Genomic DNA, 16722 nt, shown 5'->3' on the forward strand with positions numbered 1-16722 from the left:
TTTTGTTGTTCTACGTGAGCCCTAACTTTCAATTACCCTATATCTTTAAGTCTTACATTTTTAAACTGATTTTAAGCGCAATGGGACTAACGTATTCTGCATTTTGTAGGTGCAGAATGAAATGTTTCAACAAGTTTTCTGAGGAGGACCAAATTGGCATTCTTACCAGAGGCGGAAGCTTTGCAAGCAAAGATGAACGATCATTAATAGAAGCCCATACAGTGAAAAGTAGAACCTCTAGGTTGAAACATAACCACACAGATGACAGAGAAGAGTTTACCAAGCCTACGCATTCTGCTGAACATGTGAACACATTTGGGTGTCACGTTATGGCTGGTAGACAAGGAGTTAAGGTTTGCAAAAAGTGTTTCTGAGATTTTATGCCATAGGGGATACAAAAGTTAGGAGACTGAAAGAGCTGATTTTAAAAGGTGAGTCACCTAGAGTTTTGAGAGGGCAAGAGAAGAACTGTGAGACTTTTCCACAAAATTATACTGACCAAATCGAAGACCACACTAAGTCATTCCCCCTAAAAATTAGTCACTACCCGTCGAAAGAAATACGATAAATGGACTCAAGGCTTAACATAAAGAAAATGTACAACAACTTGTTAGAAAAATATCACAGTCGTGATGCAAAATATAGTCTTTATTGTAAGGTGTTCAACGAACATTTTAACTGCCGGTACGGAAGACCCAAAACTGACACTTGCTGTGAGTGTGAGATGCTTAATACGCGAATCAAAAACCCTCGGCTTAATGACACAGCAAAACTAGTAGCTGTAGCACACTTACTCGTGCACAAAAAGCGAGGTAACAAATTTTATACTTCGTTCCGTGAAACAAAACAATACTGTGCAGAATATGATAATGCTGTGGTTTTGTGTTTTGACTACATGGCAAACATTTATTTGCCCACAATCCTAGTTAAGGATGTCTATAACCTTAGAAGGCTGCCACTTTATCCATTATGTATCCACAACAACAGTACTGACACAACTTCCTTTTACTTGTACCACCAATGGGTTGCAGGAGAGAGCAGGAATGAAGTTGCTTTTTTATAATGAAGTATATCGATGATAACATACCAGAAAATGTTGATGACTTGAACCTGTACAGTGATAACACACAATGATTAGGTTCTTACTTCCTCTTACAGACAGTGGAAGATTCAAAAAGATTGTGCGCAGAATGCCCTTTAGGGGCCACTCTTATCTGCCCTGTGACAGATTAAGAAGATGTGACCGATATTACACAGTAAAAGAAGTATGTGAAGTGATATTAAGGTGCACAATACAAGGAAAGTTTAGCGTTGATTTGATAGTAAAAGGAAATATTTTGGCTATTCAAAAATGGTGGCCTCAGTTCTATAAAAGTTCTGTTTCAGAAGAAACCAGATCTGAAAAGAAGGGAAAATAGAATATTTTACTATTTCTAACTACCATGAATTCTCGTACCGGCAATAAAGTAAAGGAAAAGTAACAGTATCAGCTTTTATTAGTGGAGTCCTCTGCAACACATTCAGACTAGCTATCCCGACACAATCATGCATTTCTCTACCCATACTCAAAGCACACACTGAAAGACTACCTATTCCTAAAAATAAAATGGATGATATAAAGAATCTTGTCCGGTTCGTCCCTGGTTTCTTTTTATGACGAAGTGATTCAGTGGCTTACAGTTGTAAAAGAAATGCGAAATTTAAAGTTAATTCCTGTTTGTTGAAACCCTATTCTAATGTATCTATTATAGCCAATCTCAGTTATGTATACAATGTTTAATGTAAAATAAATAGCCTTCAAAATGTCTCAATCAGTCATTGATTTTTTTTACCTTTGTCTCTATGAACGGGGTTTTGTCATCCCTTTAGCTATGAAAGGACTCATCTCAGACAACTTTGATAGGCACTATCATGCAACATAAACAATAAAATTGTTTTTAATCATCGTTATTATAAGCGGTTAGTAGAATCAAAATAACTAGAATAAAAAGAATTATCGTATTTATTAATATCAGGAAAAACGTCTTTTCTTTCAATTTCCCATCACTTTACTTTTAGTGACAAGAGCCCTTTCAGAAATAACCGATTCAAATATGTAAATACCTATATGTAAGAATTACGTAACTTTTGTCATTCTTAAATTGTAATATCGTAAATTGCCCTATATTCCTGTAAAAATAAGACACGGATGAATGAAACTACTACTATTATTATTACCACTATTGCATAAATTGTGCGTTTGTATCTTTTGTCACAATCCTCTATGGATGTTGAACACTGTTACCACTCCATATTGCAAACGTCATTTTCGGTAACCGAAGCTTAATTTCGGAGAGGATTTATTCGATATTTTCCTGTGGTTTCGTACTGCAGTCGGTAGCCTGGACTACAGCCTCTAATGGAAAAGTGCTGGGCATCCACTGCAATAAGACCGCTGTTCATCTGTCCCGTATCGATGCTACGTCACGCACATGTAACAGCAAGCGTACACAGCCGACGCAAGCCGTTATGTAAAGGTCGCTGATATCGGCCTTGCACCGGTGATTATCGCGCTACAGAGATAACTCATCTGAGACTTGCTTACAAACGTTACTCGTCTAAAATGGCGGGACGAGAAAATGTACTGTGTAATGGAGCCATGAGATTAGAAAGCACAAGTCATAGTGTACTGGCACGCCACGAAAATGCCATTGAGACACGATGACCTAGCTTTCAATTAGACCACTATCTGACACTCCTGAAGTTCAACAGCGGAAACTGCCGCACGCCAGAAGCTTGCTGCGCGTGGCTCAGTCAGCAGTGGGATCGGAACACGCAGAAATGGGAGGTGCCTTTTCAGGTAAGAAATCCGATATCTTATTTTGTCTGACGTCACGTTACAGCATGAAAATCTCTTAACCGGCTGCGGCGAGTACACAGAATTTAAACTTCTTGACAGATCAAACGCCACTGTACGCGAAGGACAAGCGCCGCCTGTCGAATATAAGTACCGTAAACAAACTTAATGCTTTCAAACGATAATGGCTGTTGCACATTCTACGCTTTTTAGAGGTACAATAGCGCCCAAATGCTATGTGGTACGTTTTCATGTCGCGCAGTTCACAGAAAATGCGCTCACGTCTATATGTGACAGTTACTTTCCATCGCCGGCTGGTGTGGCCGAGCGGTTCTAGGCGCTTCAATCTGGAACCGCGCGACCGCTACGGTCGCAGGTTCGAATCCTGCCTCGGGCATGGATGTGTGTGATGTCCTTCGGTTAGTTAGGTTTAAGTAGTTCTAAGTTCTAGGGGACTGATGACCTCAGATGTTATGTCCCATATTGCTCAGAGCCATTTAAACCATTTTTTACTTTGCATCCAAGAGAAGGGAATGAAGCCTATTAATGAAAACACGATGGAAGCTGCTTCAACTTTCAGTATTCGTGTACATAAGGTCACGACGCCGTGGCGACTGGAATCCGAAATATCTATCCCAATGAGAAATCAGAAAACGTTTAAATATATTTTTTAACCTTACCTATAAATAGTTATGTAAGATAGCTGTTTTACGATGCTTGATATGTAGCAACGTGGAGCATTTCGTCTTGCTATGGTACCACTCCCAGGATAAATAAACGTCGTTTTTAGGGTAACGTAGCTCAGTCGATAAAAATAGAACCCTTATAGGATCAGTTTGTTGTCCTTCTGTTAAGACCGCTTTTCTCAGGAACAGCTAGAGGTTTCAAGTCTAAATTGATGTGAAATACTGAAGTCTACCGTTGCTTGGCGGTGTAAAACATTTAACCTTCGAAGTCAATGCAATTACAAGATACGGTGATTTATGTCACATGTTCTGATCCTCGAAAACTCACTCATCAAAACCTACAGATAAGCTACCTATATACCCGTACATAATTAATTGTGAACGAAACCCCAGAGCACGAGCCTTTCTCGAACTCGTCCGTCTTTTTTTTCCCAATATGTTTGTTTGCAGCCAGTCGCGGTGGTCTCGCGGTTCTAGGCGCGCAGTCCGGAACCGTGCGCCTGCCACGGTCGCAGGTTCGAATCCTGCCTCGGGCATGGATGTGTGTGATGTCCTTAGGTTAGTTCTGTTTAAGTAGTTCTAAGTTCTAGGGGACTGATGACCACAGCAGTTGAGTCCCATAGTGCTCAGAGCCATTTTTTTGTTTGTTTGCATGGCCAACATAACAGCTGATATAAATAGTCATTATTAGTTTTACTGTCTTAAGTTTACTTCAATAAAGAGTACTTGTCACCGAACGCGTTTCACTTATATTCATACGGCGTATTCTGTGATCGTTTTGGAAATATGGTATGCGTAGTATGTCTCTATAGCGTGGTGTTTATAGATTAAAAACAGTATTTATTTATAAAATTGGCACACACTTTACTTATGGTAATTTTTGCTCTTGTTGTGTTGCAGTCATTTACTTCTTCTTCCGTTGATAGCGTAGGTTGACATCGAAAAAATAATTACACATGGTGACACAATCACTTTTCGGAAATTTTCGCCTTTTATGGACCCACTTCTTGCTACATTTCATTCCTGATTTTTCCATTTCACCTCACATGTCAAATTTCACAAGAGAACACTACTACAGTTTCCTCGTGTTCACCACAGAGCTCAGAGCTTACGTTTATTCATTTGTTTTAGGTGTACATCGTGAGTAAGCCTGTTGCCAGCTTTGGCAGTATAACTACGTGTGTGTGTGTGTGTGTGTGTGTGTGTGTGTGTAGAGAAAGGTTTGAGTCAGTATAATTAGAGAAGATGTGTTATAAGTTTAGCATATTTTGATATTTTGACGGGAAATGGTGAGGGGGGGGGAGGGGAGCACAGAGAACAGGAGAAATCGAGATTCGTGGTTGGGGGGGGGGGGGGGGGGAGGAAGCACTGGTTATATGTCATACATGTAAGGTCAGCAACTGAGGCGAAATGATTGGTAGGTAGAGGTGTGATCGTCTTTCTTTTTGTGATATTATGTTTAGTGGTCTATTAATTTAAAAAGTGTATGTTCCATTTTAGTATTAATTTTCCATATATTATGAGGTCATAAAAATTCGGGCCGTAAGATTACAGGTCCTTTTTGATGTTCGTAAACTACAATAATTCTCGCTAGGGGCGGGTGCTCTCACTCGCACCCCCACTCCCCCTGTGGGCGCATCTGATGACACTATTTTGTTAAATATGACATGTTCTATACGACTCGTAAATATGTCTGCGAAGGTTCCAGATACTGAGGATCCGTTTGGTAATCCTTCACTTTGTAAATATAATTCATTATTGATCTGAAAATAGTTCTGTTCTGTTATTTGCTCTAGCAGCTTGAGTGTTTCTTTGGTGTGTTCATATGGTAGTCTACTGCGTCTTTTAATATCTTCTATAGTGTTTATTGTTTCCGTTACTGCTGTATTACAATACATGGTCTCCACATCAAAGGAGAGGAAGGTGGCTGCGTCTGGAATCTGTGTGTCTTATATGTATCAAAGCAATTATGAAGTGTTTATTATAGTTCTATCTTCTTGTAATTTGTAATGTTAATATTTCTAAAATATGTCTTGCAAGTAGTTACATGCGATCATTTCCATAGTTGACCTCCCAGTCAGCCGGCCGCTGTGCCCGAGCGGTTCTAGGCGTTTCAGTCTGGAACTGCGCTGCTGCTGCAGTCGCAGGTTCGAATGCTGCCTCGGGCATGGATGTGTATGATGTCCTTAGGTTAGTTTGCTTTAAGTAGTTCTAAGTCTAGGGGACTGATGACCTCAGATGTTAAGTCCCATTGTGCTCAGAGCCATTTGAACATTTAGAACCTCCCAGTCATAGCTACAGTGAACTACAGGAATGGTCCCACATCGTGATGTAAAACTATGATGTAGAATGTTTCAATAGATTTATATACATAATATATTTTCTTAGTGAAATATATGATTATATACTAAACATTTAAAATATTGAAAATAATGTTAATTTACATTTCATTAATTACATGCAACTCCAAGTGTAAATACATACACTCACCCTCTGACTCATCCACCCACATCCACCCACCCAACCCACAGGCACACATACACACGCAGACAGACAGACACACACACACACACACACACACACACACACACAAATGCTTATACATCTGAAATACAATCACTTTGGTGACAAAGTTTAATATGGTAAAACTACTTCCTTCTACCCTACCTGGGAAGTGGCCAAGTTGTTCCTCACTACGAAGGTAACGTTGGTGTATATCCACCAATCGAACAGCTTATGAACCAACTAAAGTGAAGTCGGGAGACTGCTGTTCTGTCTCTTAGGAAAATGATGGGTTTTATACGTCTTTTTAAGTCAGAAATATATACACCCTCAACCACATTTTCCATGTCATACAAGCTTATTAGCAATAGTAGTAACGGTTTTGGCAGATGCGGCTATGCCTTACTCGGAAACAGAGCGAGGAAAATGTGACAAATATTTTTGATAGTTGGTAAGCCCTCCTGCAAGAAAATGCACACAAAGAAACTGCGAATTTTTACGAGAGGGAAACCACAACGATCAGTAGCCAGAGGGGACTGTAAACAGTCTTCTTGTTGTTTACAGTAGCATTACCATGGCCATGGTAGCATTTTTCTTGCAGACAGAAGCCAGATCTGATGTTACATAGTTTTGCTCTTGTGTACGATAATATAACAATTTCGTCCTGACACCACATCTCTAGAGTAAATCCTTCTCACACTATGAAATATGTGGCATCAGTCCACTCTCTTACAGAAAAATGGAAATGTGCGTATGGCATCGTTGGTCGGGTGGTCTCATCCGGGGGAGGTCGACACCACTTGTGCGCCGGTGATGAGGATGAGATGATGAGGAGATGATGATAAGGACAACACAACACCCACTCCCCGAACGGAGAAAATCTCAACCCCCCGGGTGGAGTCGAAGCCGGGCCCACTTGCATGGGGGGCGAGCATGGTACAACCCAGATAAGTAGGCGGACTCTCTTACAGAACATGGTACGGAATGGCGTAAGTCTGATAAAAACATTGATTCTTCTTCTTAATATTTACGGAGTAACACCGCTTGTGAGTACCAACTATAATTTGGTAATATCTATGTTCGAAGGAATGTTTGAGACCACAGTCCCGGACTGGGATACAAATATTTCGCCTTCTTTAACAAAGCGCTTCTTTGTAATACTTCACCTTTGTTGAAGTATGTGTTACAGGGGAGGGGTACAGTTAAAACTAAACGCAGACAGAGCGTAGGCCCCTAATTTTAAGCTTTTCTCGTTCTTGAGGGTCTATGTACCCCCACCCCACCTCAATTCCCCGCATTTCTTGGTACTTTTTCTCTGATTTATTTATCCTCTGTCAATTCACGTAATTTTGCAAGTTTTTAGCGATTTTACGTACTTCGTCGTATTTCCCTCCATTTTACGCATTTACCACAAATTTTTCTTAATTATACCATGTTTTCCTCGATTTTTACTGAGCATATGTCATTTTTCATGTTTTTTTGATAGTTTTTGGTACATACAGGGTGGTCCGCTGATCGTGACCGGGCGAAATATCTCACGAAAAACTACCAACAACGAAACTCGTCTAGCTTGAAGGGAGACACCACATGGCGCTATGGTTGGTCCGCTAGATGGCGCTGCCATAGGTCAAACGGATATCAACTGCGTTGGTTCAAATGGCTCTGAGCACTATGGGACTTAACTTCTGAGGTCATCAGTCCCCTAGAACTACTTAAACCTAACTAACCTAAGGACATCACACAGATCCATGCCCGAGGCAGGATTCGAACCTGCGACCGTAGCGGCAGCGCGGTTCCAGACTGTAGCGCCTAGAACCGCTCGGTCACTACGGCCGGCTATTAACTGCGTTTTTTTTAAAGTAGGAACCCCCACTTATTATGACATATTCGTGTAGTGGGTAAAGAAATATGAATGTTTTAGTTAGACCACATTTTTCGCTTTATGATAGATAGCGCTGTAATAGTCACAAACGTATAAGTACGTGGTATCACGTAAGATTCTGCCAGTGCGGACGGTATTTTCTTCGGGATCCTTTACCCGTGTTAAGATGGACCGTTTACCAAATGCGGAAAAGGTCGATATCGTGTTGATGTATGGCTATTGTGATCAAAATGCTCAACGGGCATGTGCTATGTATCCTGGACGACATCAACCAAGTGTCCGGACCGTTCGCCGGACAGTTAGGTTATTTAAGGGAACAGGGAGTGTTCAGCCACATGTGGAACGTCAACCACGACATGCAACAAATGATGATGCCCAAGTAGGTGTTTTAGCTGCTGCCGCGGCTAATCCGCACATCAGTAGCAGGCAAATTGCGCGAGAATCGGTAATCTCAAAAACGTCGGTATTGAGAAGCCTACATCAACATCGATTGCACCAGGAATTGCATGGCGACGACTTTGATTGTCGTGTACAGTTCTGCCATTGGGCACAAGAGAAATTACGGGACGATGACAGATGTTTTGCACGCGTTCTATTTAGCGTCGAAGCGTCGTTGACCAACAGCGGTAACGTAAACCGGCATAATATGCACTGCTGGGCAACGGAAAATCCACGATAGCTGCGAGAAGTGGAACCTCAGTGACCTTGGCGCGTTAGTGTATGGTGCGGCATTATGGGAGGAAAGATAATTGGCCTCCATTTTATCGATGGCAATCTAAATGATGCAATGTATGCTGATTTCCTACGTAATGTTCTACCGATGGTACAACAAGATGTTTCACTGCATGACAGAATGGCGATGTACTTCCAACATGATGGATGTCCGGCACATAGCTCGCGTGCAGTTGAAGCGGTATTGAATAGCATATTTCATGACAGGAGGATTGGTCGTTGAAGCACGTTCATCGGATCTGACGTACCCGGATTTCTTTCTGTGTGGAAAGTTGAAGGATATTTGCTATCGTGATCCACCGACAACACCTGACAACATGCGTCTGCGCATTGCCAATTCATGTGCGAACATTACGGAAGGCGAACTACTCGCTGTTGAGAGGAATGTCGTTACACGTATTGCCAAATGCATTGAGGTTGACGGACATCATTTTGAGCATTTATTGCATTAATGTGGTATTTACAGGTAATCACGCTGTAACAGCATGCGTTCTCAGAAATGACAAGTTCACGAAGGTACATGTATCACTTTGGAACAACCGAAATAAAATGTTCAAACGTACCTAAGTTCTGCATTTCAATTTAAAAAACCTACCTGTTACCAACTGTTCGTCTAAAATTGTGAGCCATATGTTTGTAACAATTACAGTGCCATCTATCACAAAGCGAAAGAATTGGTCCAACTAAAACATTCATATTTCTTTACGTAGTACAGAAATATGTACTAAAAGTGGGGTTTCCTATTTAAAAAACGCAGTTGATATCCGTTTGACCTATGGCAGCGCCATCTAGACGACCAACCATAGCATCATCAGGTTTTCCCCTTCAAGTTAGACAAGTTTCGTTATTTGCAGTTTTTTCGTTTGACGCTTATTTCGTGAGATATTTCGCCTGGTCACGGTCAGTGGACCACCCAGAATATGTTCATACTGCTGGCATACCCAGGTGTTGTTTAGTTTTATACCAAGGTATTTGCGTGTCTTATACACCACTACAAATGCTAAGAATTCTTCTCTTCCCGGTGATCTATGCGCAAGCATTTTGGACAGGACGATCATGAAAAGTAGAGTAGCACTCGCTTCGTACCTAGATGAGATTCAACGAGTGGTGCAGATTGGAAACTCGAAGTCTGGAAACAATTCTGTGTTCTGCTTCGACACATCAGAGAGCTGGTCTGCAGGCTCTGCAACGAGCGCACAGAGCTGATTTCTGCTGCTGCTCTGATATTTCTTCCGTTAGTATACGCTGTTATTGCTTGCCAGATGATCTTTGCTACTTTTGCTTATACCTTCCAACTCTGATGCGTTCCCGCAACCCTGTAAGAACACCTACAAACTGTAGATTTCGGTTTTTTTAATCCTAGTAACAGTGTGTCGACTGCACTTAGCATCCTGGACTGTAAGAGTTTCCCTTTGCCCCGCCTACAGAGTGCAGCGTAATTTATGAATGAACAGTCGGCAAGTTATGCATTAGCACCGTCCCCGCTTGCAGCTCTACACCTTTACATATAGAGACTATGCATGCAATATTAGCAATCGCGATGTCTCGATTTCCACCACTTGTACATTATTTTCGACAGTGCTACAGCCCTGCAAATAACGAAAAACTCTTCGCAAAACGATTCTGTAGAGGTGTAAGCACGTTTAAATTACTCCTGGTAAAGAACATAACGTCTTCGATGCTATCTATGTTACCGATATCTGGTAACAATATAGTCTAGATTCTCCAGTAGTAACAAACAACCAAGATATCCTGTTGCGCCTATCACACCTCCTTTTAAACTCTTAAAGATCCACGGTGCATAATAATCCCAATTCCGCTCTTTTGTGTGCTAAATGTCTGGTGGAAGGGTGAAGACACTCCTTCGTAAGTATTATTGTCATGTACAAGATAGAACAGCACATTAGTCGGACGGTGTAATATAGCACTGTAATCGAATGCACCCAGCCACTTACAACCATATATTCTACAGATGCAGTGCATTAGCTCTATTTTCTGTATGTCTATGTCTGTGCAAGTGTCGTGGATGGCTCCCATAAACCTGACCCAGTCCTCTCGCTGGTGGATCCACCTTCGAACCCCGTCAAGGACGTAGCGCATTGTGGATCCACCTCTAGACAACATCCTGGATATAGCGCGGATTGGATCCACATTCGAACACTAACTCAGGCCTATCCTGGGTCATGGGATCAATCCGCAACCAAGCACAGACATACACAATATAGAAAACAGAGCATCTGTAGAGCATATGGTTGTAAGTGACTGGGGGCGTTTCTGTACAGTACTATACTTCACTGTCCGACTTATTGATCAATTTAATAAATTTGTATATCAATTTGACTTCAAAAGTGTCCTCAGAGCCCCATCGTCTTACTATTGTCATGACCTTCAGATTTTACAAATACTTTGAAATTTAACACCTTAATAGATATTGGAATGAAACTTTATTCAGGTAACTGGTATATTGTGACCCCTATGTGAAAAAAAAATAGTGTTGTACATAGTAGAGTGAATACAAATTTTTATCTTACGTATTGCGTTACGTATAATTTTTATTTTAGGCCCGCTGTGTGTCTACGCTATTCAAAATAAAACGTCAAAAAAATTTACTCTCGTAATTTTTAACTTGTTTAAATAGCAAACTTGGAATATTTAAGTTTGTTGTTTTGTGTATTGCCGGCCGGTGTGGCCGAGCGGATCTAGGCGTTTCAATCTGGAACCGCGCGACCGCTCCAGTCGCTGGTTACAATCCAGCCTCGGGCATGGATGTGTGTGATGTCCTTAGGTTAGTTAGGTTTAAGTAGTTCTAAGTTCTAGGGGACTGATAACCTCAGGAGTTAAGTCCCATAGTGCTCAGAGCCATTTGAACGTTTTTTTGTGTGTCCCACCTACAAAGCGATTTTCTTTTTAGATGTATCCCAACCAGATCACAAATAAGTTGTTTCCCACCTTACAAAGTCTTACTATGGGCAGGGTCAGTCAAATCTGTTTAAATTGTGGCGTATGGAACCCATTCCTGTTGTCCTAATTTTCGTTCCTTCCCTACATTTTCCTTAATAAATTCAACGATGATAGGTTTTAAATTGAAAAATCGTTCCTTGGCATGCCCCTTGACTTAACCAACTTACTTTGCAGTACAGTGTAAAGTCTCAATACTCTTCAATTTCATCGAAAACTGTAGCAACTGGAAGTGAAATAGTGCATCAGCCCGGTTCCCAGAACTCCTGAAGTTAGACGTTGACTGTACATACGGTATCACACAGACCCTTTCACTGTTCAGAGATGTCGCTAAACCCGCCAAAGATGTAAGAAACCGTGCATGAGCAGCGACTACTTGACGAAGGGGGTCCGACAACGATCAGTTCCACTCATTCCACCAGGAAGGAGGTACACGGCTAGTGTTGGCTGTAATTCAACTATGCGTAGAAGGTCAACACCGCTGCTCGATCGCGTCCGCATTATTACTTTGTGCAAACGATGAGCTCTCAACAACGGAAGCGTCCAGACCTCTCTGAGCGAACCAAAGCGATATTGTTCTGACATGGAGGAGATACAGAGAAATAGGAACTTACGATGAGATGCCTCGCTCAGGCGGCCCGAGCTATACTGCAGTGGATGACCGCTACCAACGGATTATGGCTCGGAGAAATCCTGACAGCAACGCCAACATACTGATTAATGCTTTTCGTGCAGCCACAGGACGTCGTGGTCCGACCCAAACTGTGTCTGCTTGATGCGCAATTTCACTCCCGACGTCCGTGCCGAGGTCCATCTTTGGAACCATGACATCATGCATTGCGGTACAGGTGGACCCAACAACATGCCGAATTCACTGCTCAGGACTGGCATCACGTTCTCATCACCAATGAGTGTCGCATATAGCAGACAATCGTCGGAGACGTGTTTGGAGGCAAACCGGTCAGGCTGCAGACCTTAGACACACTGTCAAGCGAGTGCAGCAGAGTGGAGGTTTCTTCCTGTTTTGCGGTGACATTATGTGGGGCCGACGTACGCCGCTGGTGGTCAAGGAAGGCGCCGTAATGGCTGTACGATACTATGAATGGCATCCTCCCACTGATAATGCAACCATATCGGCAGCATATTGACAAGGCGTTCGCTTCATGGACGACAGTTCATGCCCCATCAAGCACATCTTGTGAATGACGTCCTTCAGGATAACAACATCGCTCGACTAGAGTGGCCAGCATGTTGTTCAGCCTTGAACCCCATAGAACATGCCTGGGATAGGTTCAAAAGGGCGGTTTATGGACAACGCGACGCAGCAACCTGTCTGAGAGATGTACGCCAAATCGTCGCCGAGGAGTGGGACAATTTGAACCAACAGTGCCTTGATGAATTTGTGGATAGTATGCCACGACGAATACAAGTATGCATCAAAGCAAGAAGACGTGCTACTGGGTATCAGAGGTACCGGTGTGTACAGCGATCTGGACCACCACCTCTTGTAAGTAGGCTGTTTAGGTTTTCTTATTGGTAACGCCACGTAGCACTCTGTATGAAAATCACTGGCTGTGCTGTGTGCACTCTGTGTCTAGTTTGCATTGTTGTCTGCCATTGTACTGTTGGGCAGCTGGATGTTAACAGCGCATAGCATTGCGCAGTTGGAGGTGAGCCGCCAGCAGTGGTGGATGTGGGGAGAGAAATGGCGGAGTTTTATAATTTGTAAGACTGAATGTCATGAACTACCATATATATTTTGACTATTAAGGTAAATACACTGTTTGTTCTCTATTAAAATCTTTCATTTGCTAACTATGCCTATCAGTAGTTAGTGCCTTCAGTAGTTTGAATCTTTTATTTATCTGGCAGTAGTGACGCTCGCTGTATTGCAGTAGTTCGAGTAACGAAGATTTTTGGTGAGATAAGTGATTTGTGAAAGGTATAGGTTAATGTTAATCAGGGCCATTCTTTTGTAGGGATTATTGAAAGTCAGATTGCATTGCGCTAAAAAATATTGTGTGTTCGTTTAAGCACAATCATGTGTAATTTTTCTAAGGGTGCATTTCATATGGCGACCCTGCCAGGGTACCTCACTGGAATCCTCTGATTTTTCTTGTTGTTTGTGCAATTAGTGCAGCCTTTGTTTATTGCTAGCGCGTAATTGTAGAGAAAATTTCCTTTGTAGTTTTTCATTCTTCTACAGTAAAACAGTTGTGTCATGCATGTAGATTTGCACCAAGTATTTTGCAGCTATGCTTGCAATTAACGAGATATTATTTTCAATGTTATGTTAATGTGGTTTCTTGTTTTGCTCTTCAAATTGTGTTTTTCTGTGTTGTCGTGTGAAATATTGTGACAATAATGGCGTGTGAAAAACGTAATACTAAGTTCCAAAGTAAACTGAGAAATGACAGTGAGTTAGCGACGCCGAGTAATGAATTAACTAACGTTCAAAGTAGTAATTTGGTAATTGTACATAGGGAAATGGAGCGGGTTGCAAATAATGGTGTAGGCAGTGAAACAGTTAGTGAACAGGGAAGCATTATCGATCGATCGGTCGGCAACAGCTTGCCTCAGGAATCCGAAATGACAGGACACAAACTTGTAAATACTGTAGATTCAGGTTTTGCGTCCTCACTGTTTTCTCAAATAAATCAAGACACATTTCTTGCTTTTGAAAATGCGAATATTGCCGGTTCAAGTGCATTGCCGAATAGCGCTGAGGAACATGTTTCAGACACCAGTGCATTGTTATTACAATTAATGCAACAAATGGGACAAAAGCTTCCAAAGTTAGACACAATGGAACAAAACCAGAGACAAACACAGCACAGCCAGTGATTTTCATATAGAGCGCTACGTGGCGTTACCAAGAAGAAAACCTAAACAGCCTACTTATACTCTGAAGGTCTCTCTGTATGGTGGTGCAAGATGCAATGTATGGTTTTCGTGAGCAATAAAAAAGGCGGAAATGATGTTTATGTTGATCTGTATTCCAATTTTATGTACAGGTTCAGGAGCTCTCGGAACCGAGGCGATGCAAAACATTTTTTTTTGGTGTGTGTACTATTCATACACTAATTTCTTCACGTGCTCCATGCTTGTAAGTTTAGCGCGAAGGTCTAATTGACCTACTGAACAATGCACTTTGTCTGTCGACCGTAATTTTTTGCCCTTTCATTGCCAACTAAAACATAAAATTGTTCCTCCATGGATTGGTGATGTCGCCTCATAGCAAATTTGCAGTCCATGTCGATTGTGCGACTGTATAGTAGATACTGACAGTTCTCATCCCTCTCTTCTGTCATTCCCATTCAGTTTTAAAGGCTTATCATGACACATCGCTACACTGCCACTTTTTATGCAAGCAATCACTGGACCTACTTTGAACATCCTTAAGAACACTAGCAAGCGTAAACAGTGCTAACACTACGACTTTGTCGAACTTAAGAAAGTACTACCGGCTGAAGAATGCCGCACCGCGATGCCAAATGAAATGTCGTGCTGTACCGGGTACTTACAAGGAGGACTATGCAGAGTTGAGACAGGTCGAGCGTCGTCCCGCAAGCTGCCCTCACAGCAGTCTCGCATGTTGTTTGGCGCGCCATGGCCGGCCCTGCTGCAGGGGGTAAAAACTGTAGGGGAAGACAGAGATCGGAATACGTGCAACCAATTAACTGAGGGCGAAGAATGCAAGTGCTACTCTGAGAGGAAGACGTAAGCACAAGAGATAAATTCGTGTCTGGGCCCATCGAATAAATAAAAGCAAAATAAAATGTTTTTTACGTCACAATAATTGGTAGAACAGATGAAAGAAACTAGTAAGCAAATCGTACCAAAAGAATGCATCATTAATTGAGGTATCTGATAACACAGTCATGATTAGAAATATTGTGACAGATTAAAACAATAAGCAGGACTGAAACAGAAACCCAAAAATTTGCTTTTCGTGTGCAGATTCTCTACTGACAGAGGTATCAAGGCCCGACCCTACACCCTCCCTCAAAGTTTTGCTACGGTCAGTACATGTCTCCCACTTTCCAAACTCCTGAGAAGTTCTCCTGCCTGTTTTACTTCGCCAGCACTCCTGGAAGACTGGATATTATGAAGAAATGGAGTTTAACAGGTTTAACGTGTCAGGAAGTTTCAAACCAGTGCACACTCCACTGTAGAGCGAAAATTAATTCTGAGAGCATTCGTGATCAGTTATATTGACCACACACGAAGCTTTAGAGGAGAAAAATTATAAGGAAAGACGATGATTTGGTTAAGAAAACCTTACTGGATAATTCTTTGAAGGCAGGGGCTTAACATCAAAGTTTTTCCTGTAATTTAGACAAAGTATAGCGTTATGACACAGTAATATTATTTTGGGCATTAGGCAGCGTCGTTACGAAACAATAAGACAAGTAAATTACCTACTTCTCGGTGCGCATAAGTCTAGCAACAGAAAGAAGACGAAAAGAATATCTTCCCGTTACTCCCTTATGATGGGTACGAGTTACTGACGGCCTGGATGCTAGCGATCCAGATCCATCGGCCGCGTGTGTTCGCCAGCCAATAGCTCCACAAGACGTCGCCACAACATTATAAAGAAACGGCCGTAAGAGTACTGACGCGAGGCAGCTACATCTTGCTGCAGGAAAACACTACCCTTGGGTACAAGCTGCGATTAGTTGTTGTCTACCGATGACCAGCCAGAGTAGCACAAGCAGTAGCCTACTACACAGCCACCCATTCACGGAAAACTTTACTTTGAACTGTCCAGTTGTATCGCAGAATGTGGCTTCCGTAGCCACCTGACAACAAAAATAAGATACTAAATAGAGATGAAACACAGCCTAATACCCAAAATAATTTAATTCATATTGACAATGGCAGGAAACTTAGGAATTTCTTTCTGTTCTATAGGGTCCAGTGACTTTAATATGACCATAACTTATGTTCGACGTCAACGTGTGTAGTTACTCACAGACACGGCAGGAGGGAGCACTGCAAGGGAACCAGGTGAACGCGGAAAACAGTGCAGTCCTTGTTACGTGCAAACGGAGCCATATATTTGGCATTCAAACAGGAACGATCATTGGCTTTTGGGCCAAAGGGAGCCGAGGAAATTGTGCATT

The 16722-nt window shown here is 42.0% G+C and overlaps 1 protein-coding gene across 1 annotated transcript in view; it reads left to right on the forward strand.

Moving 5' to 3' along the window:
• The first annotated feature begins 2648 nt into the window (after positions 1-2648).
• The window catches only part of LOC126336630 (UDP-glucosyltransferase 2-like), an 84084-nt gene continuing 70010 nt past the window's right edge, over positions 2649-16722 (forward strand). The window contains exon 1 of the mRNA XM_050000523.1: positions 2649-2839. Coding sequence (XP_049856480.1) covers positions 2821-2839 — 19 coding nt within the window. The 5' untranslated portion in view covers positions 2649-2820. The remainder of the gene's footprint in view (positions 2840-16722) is intronic.

This window comes from Schistocerca gregaria, chromosome 2 (assembly GCF_023897955.1).
Source record: "Schistocerca gregaria isolate iqSchGreg1 chromosome 2, iqSchGreg1.2, whole genome shotgun sequence".
Taxonomy (NCBI): Eukaryota; Metazoa; Arthropoda; class Insecta; order Orthoptera; family Acrididae; genus Schistocerca; species Schistocerca gregaria.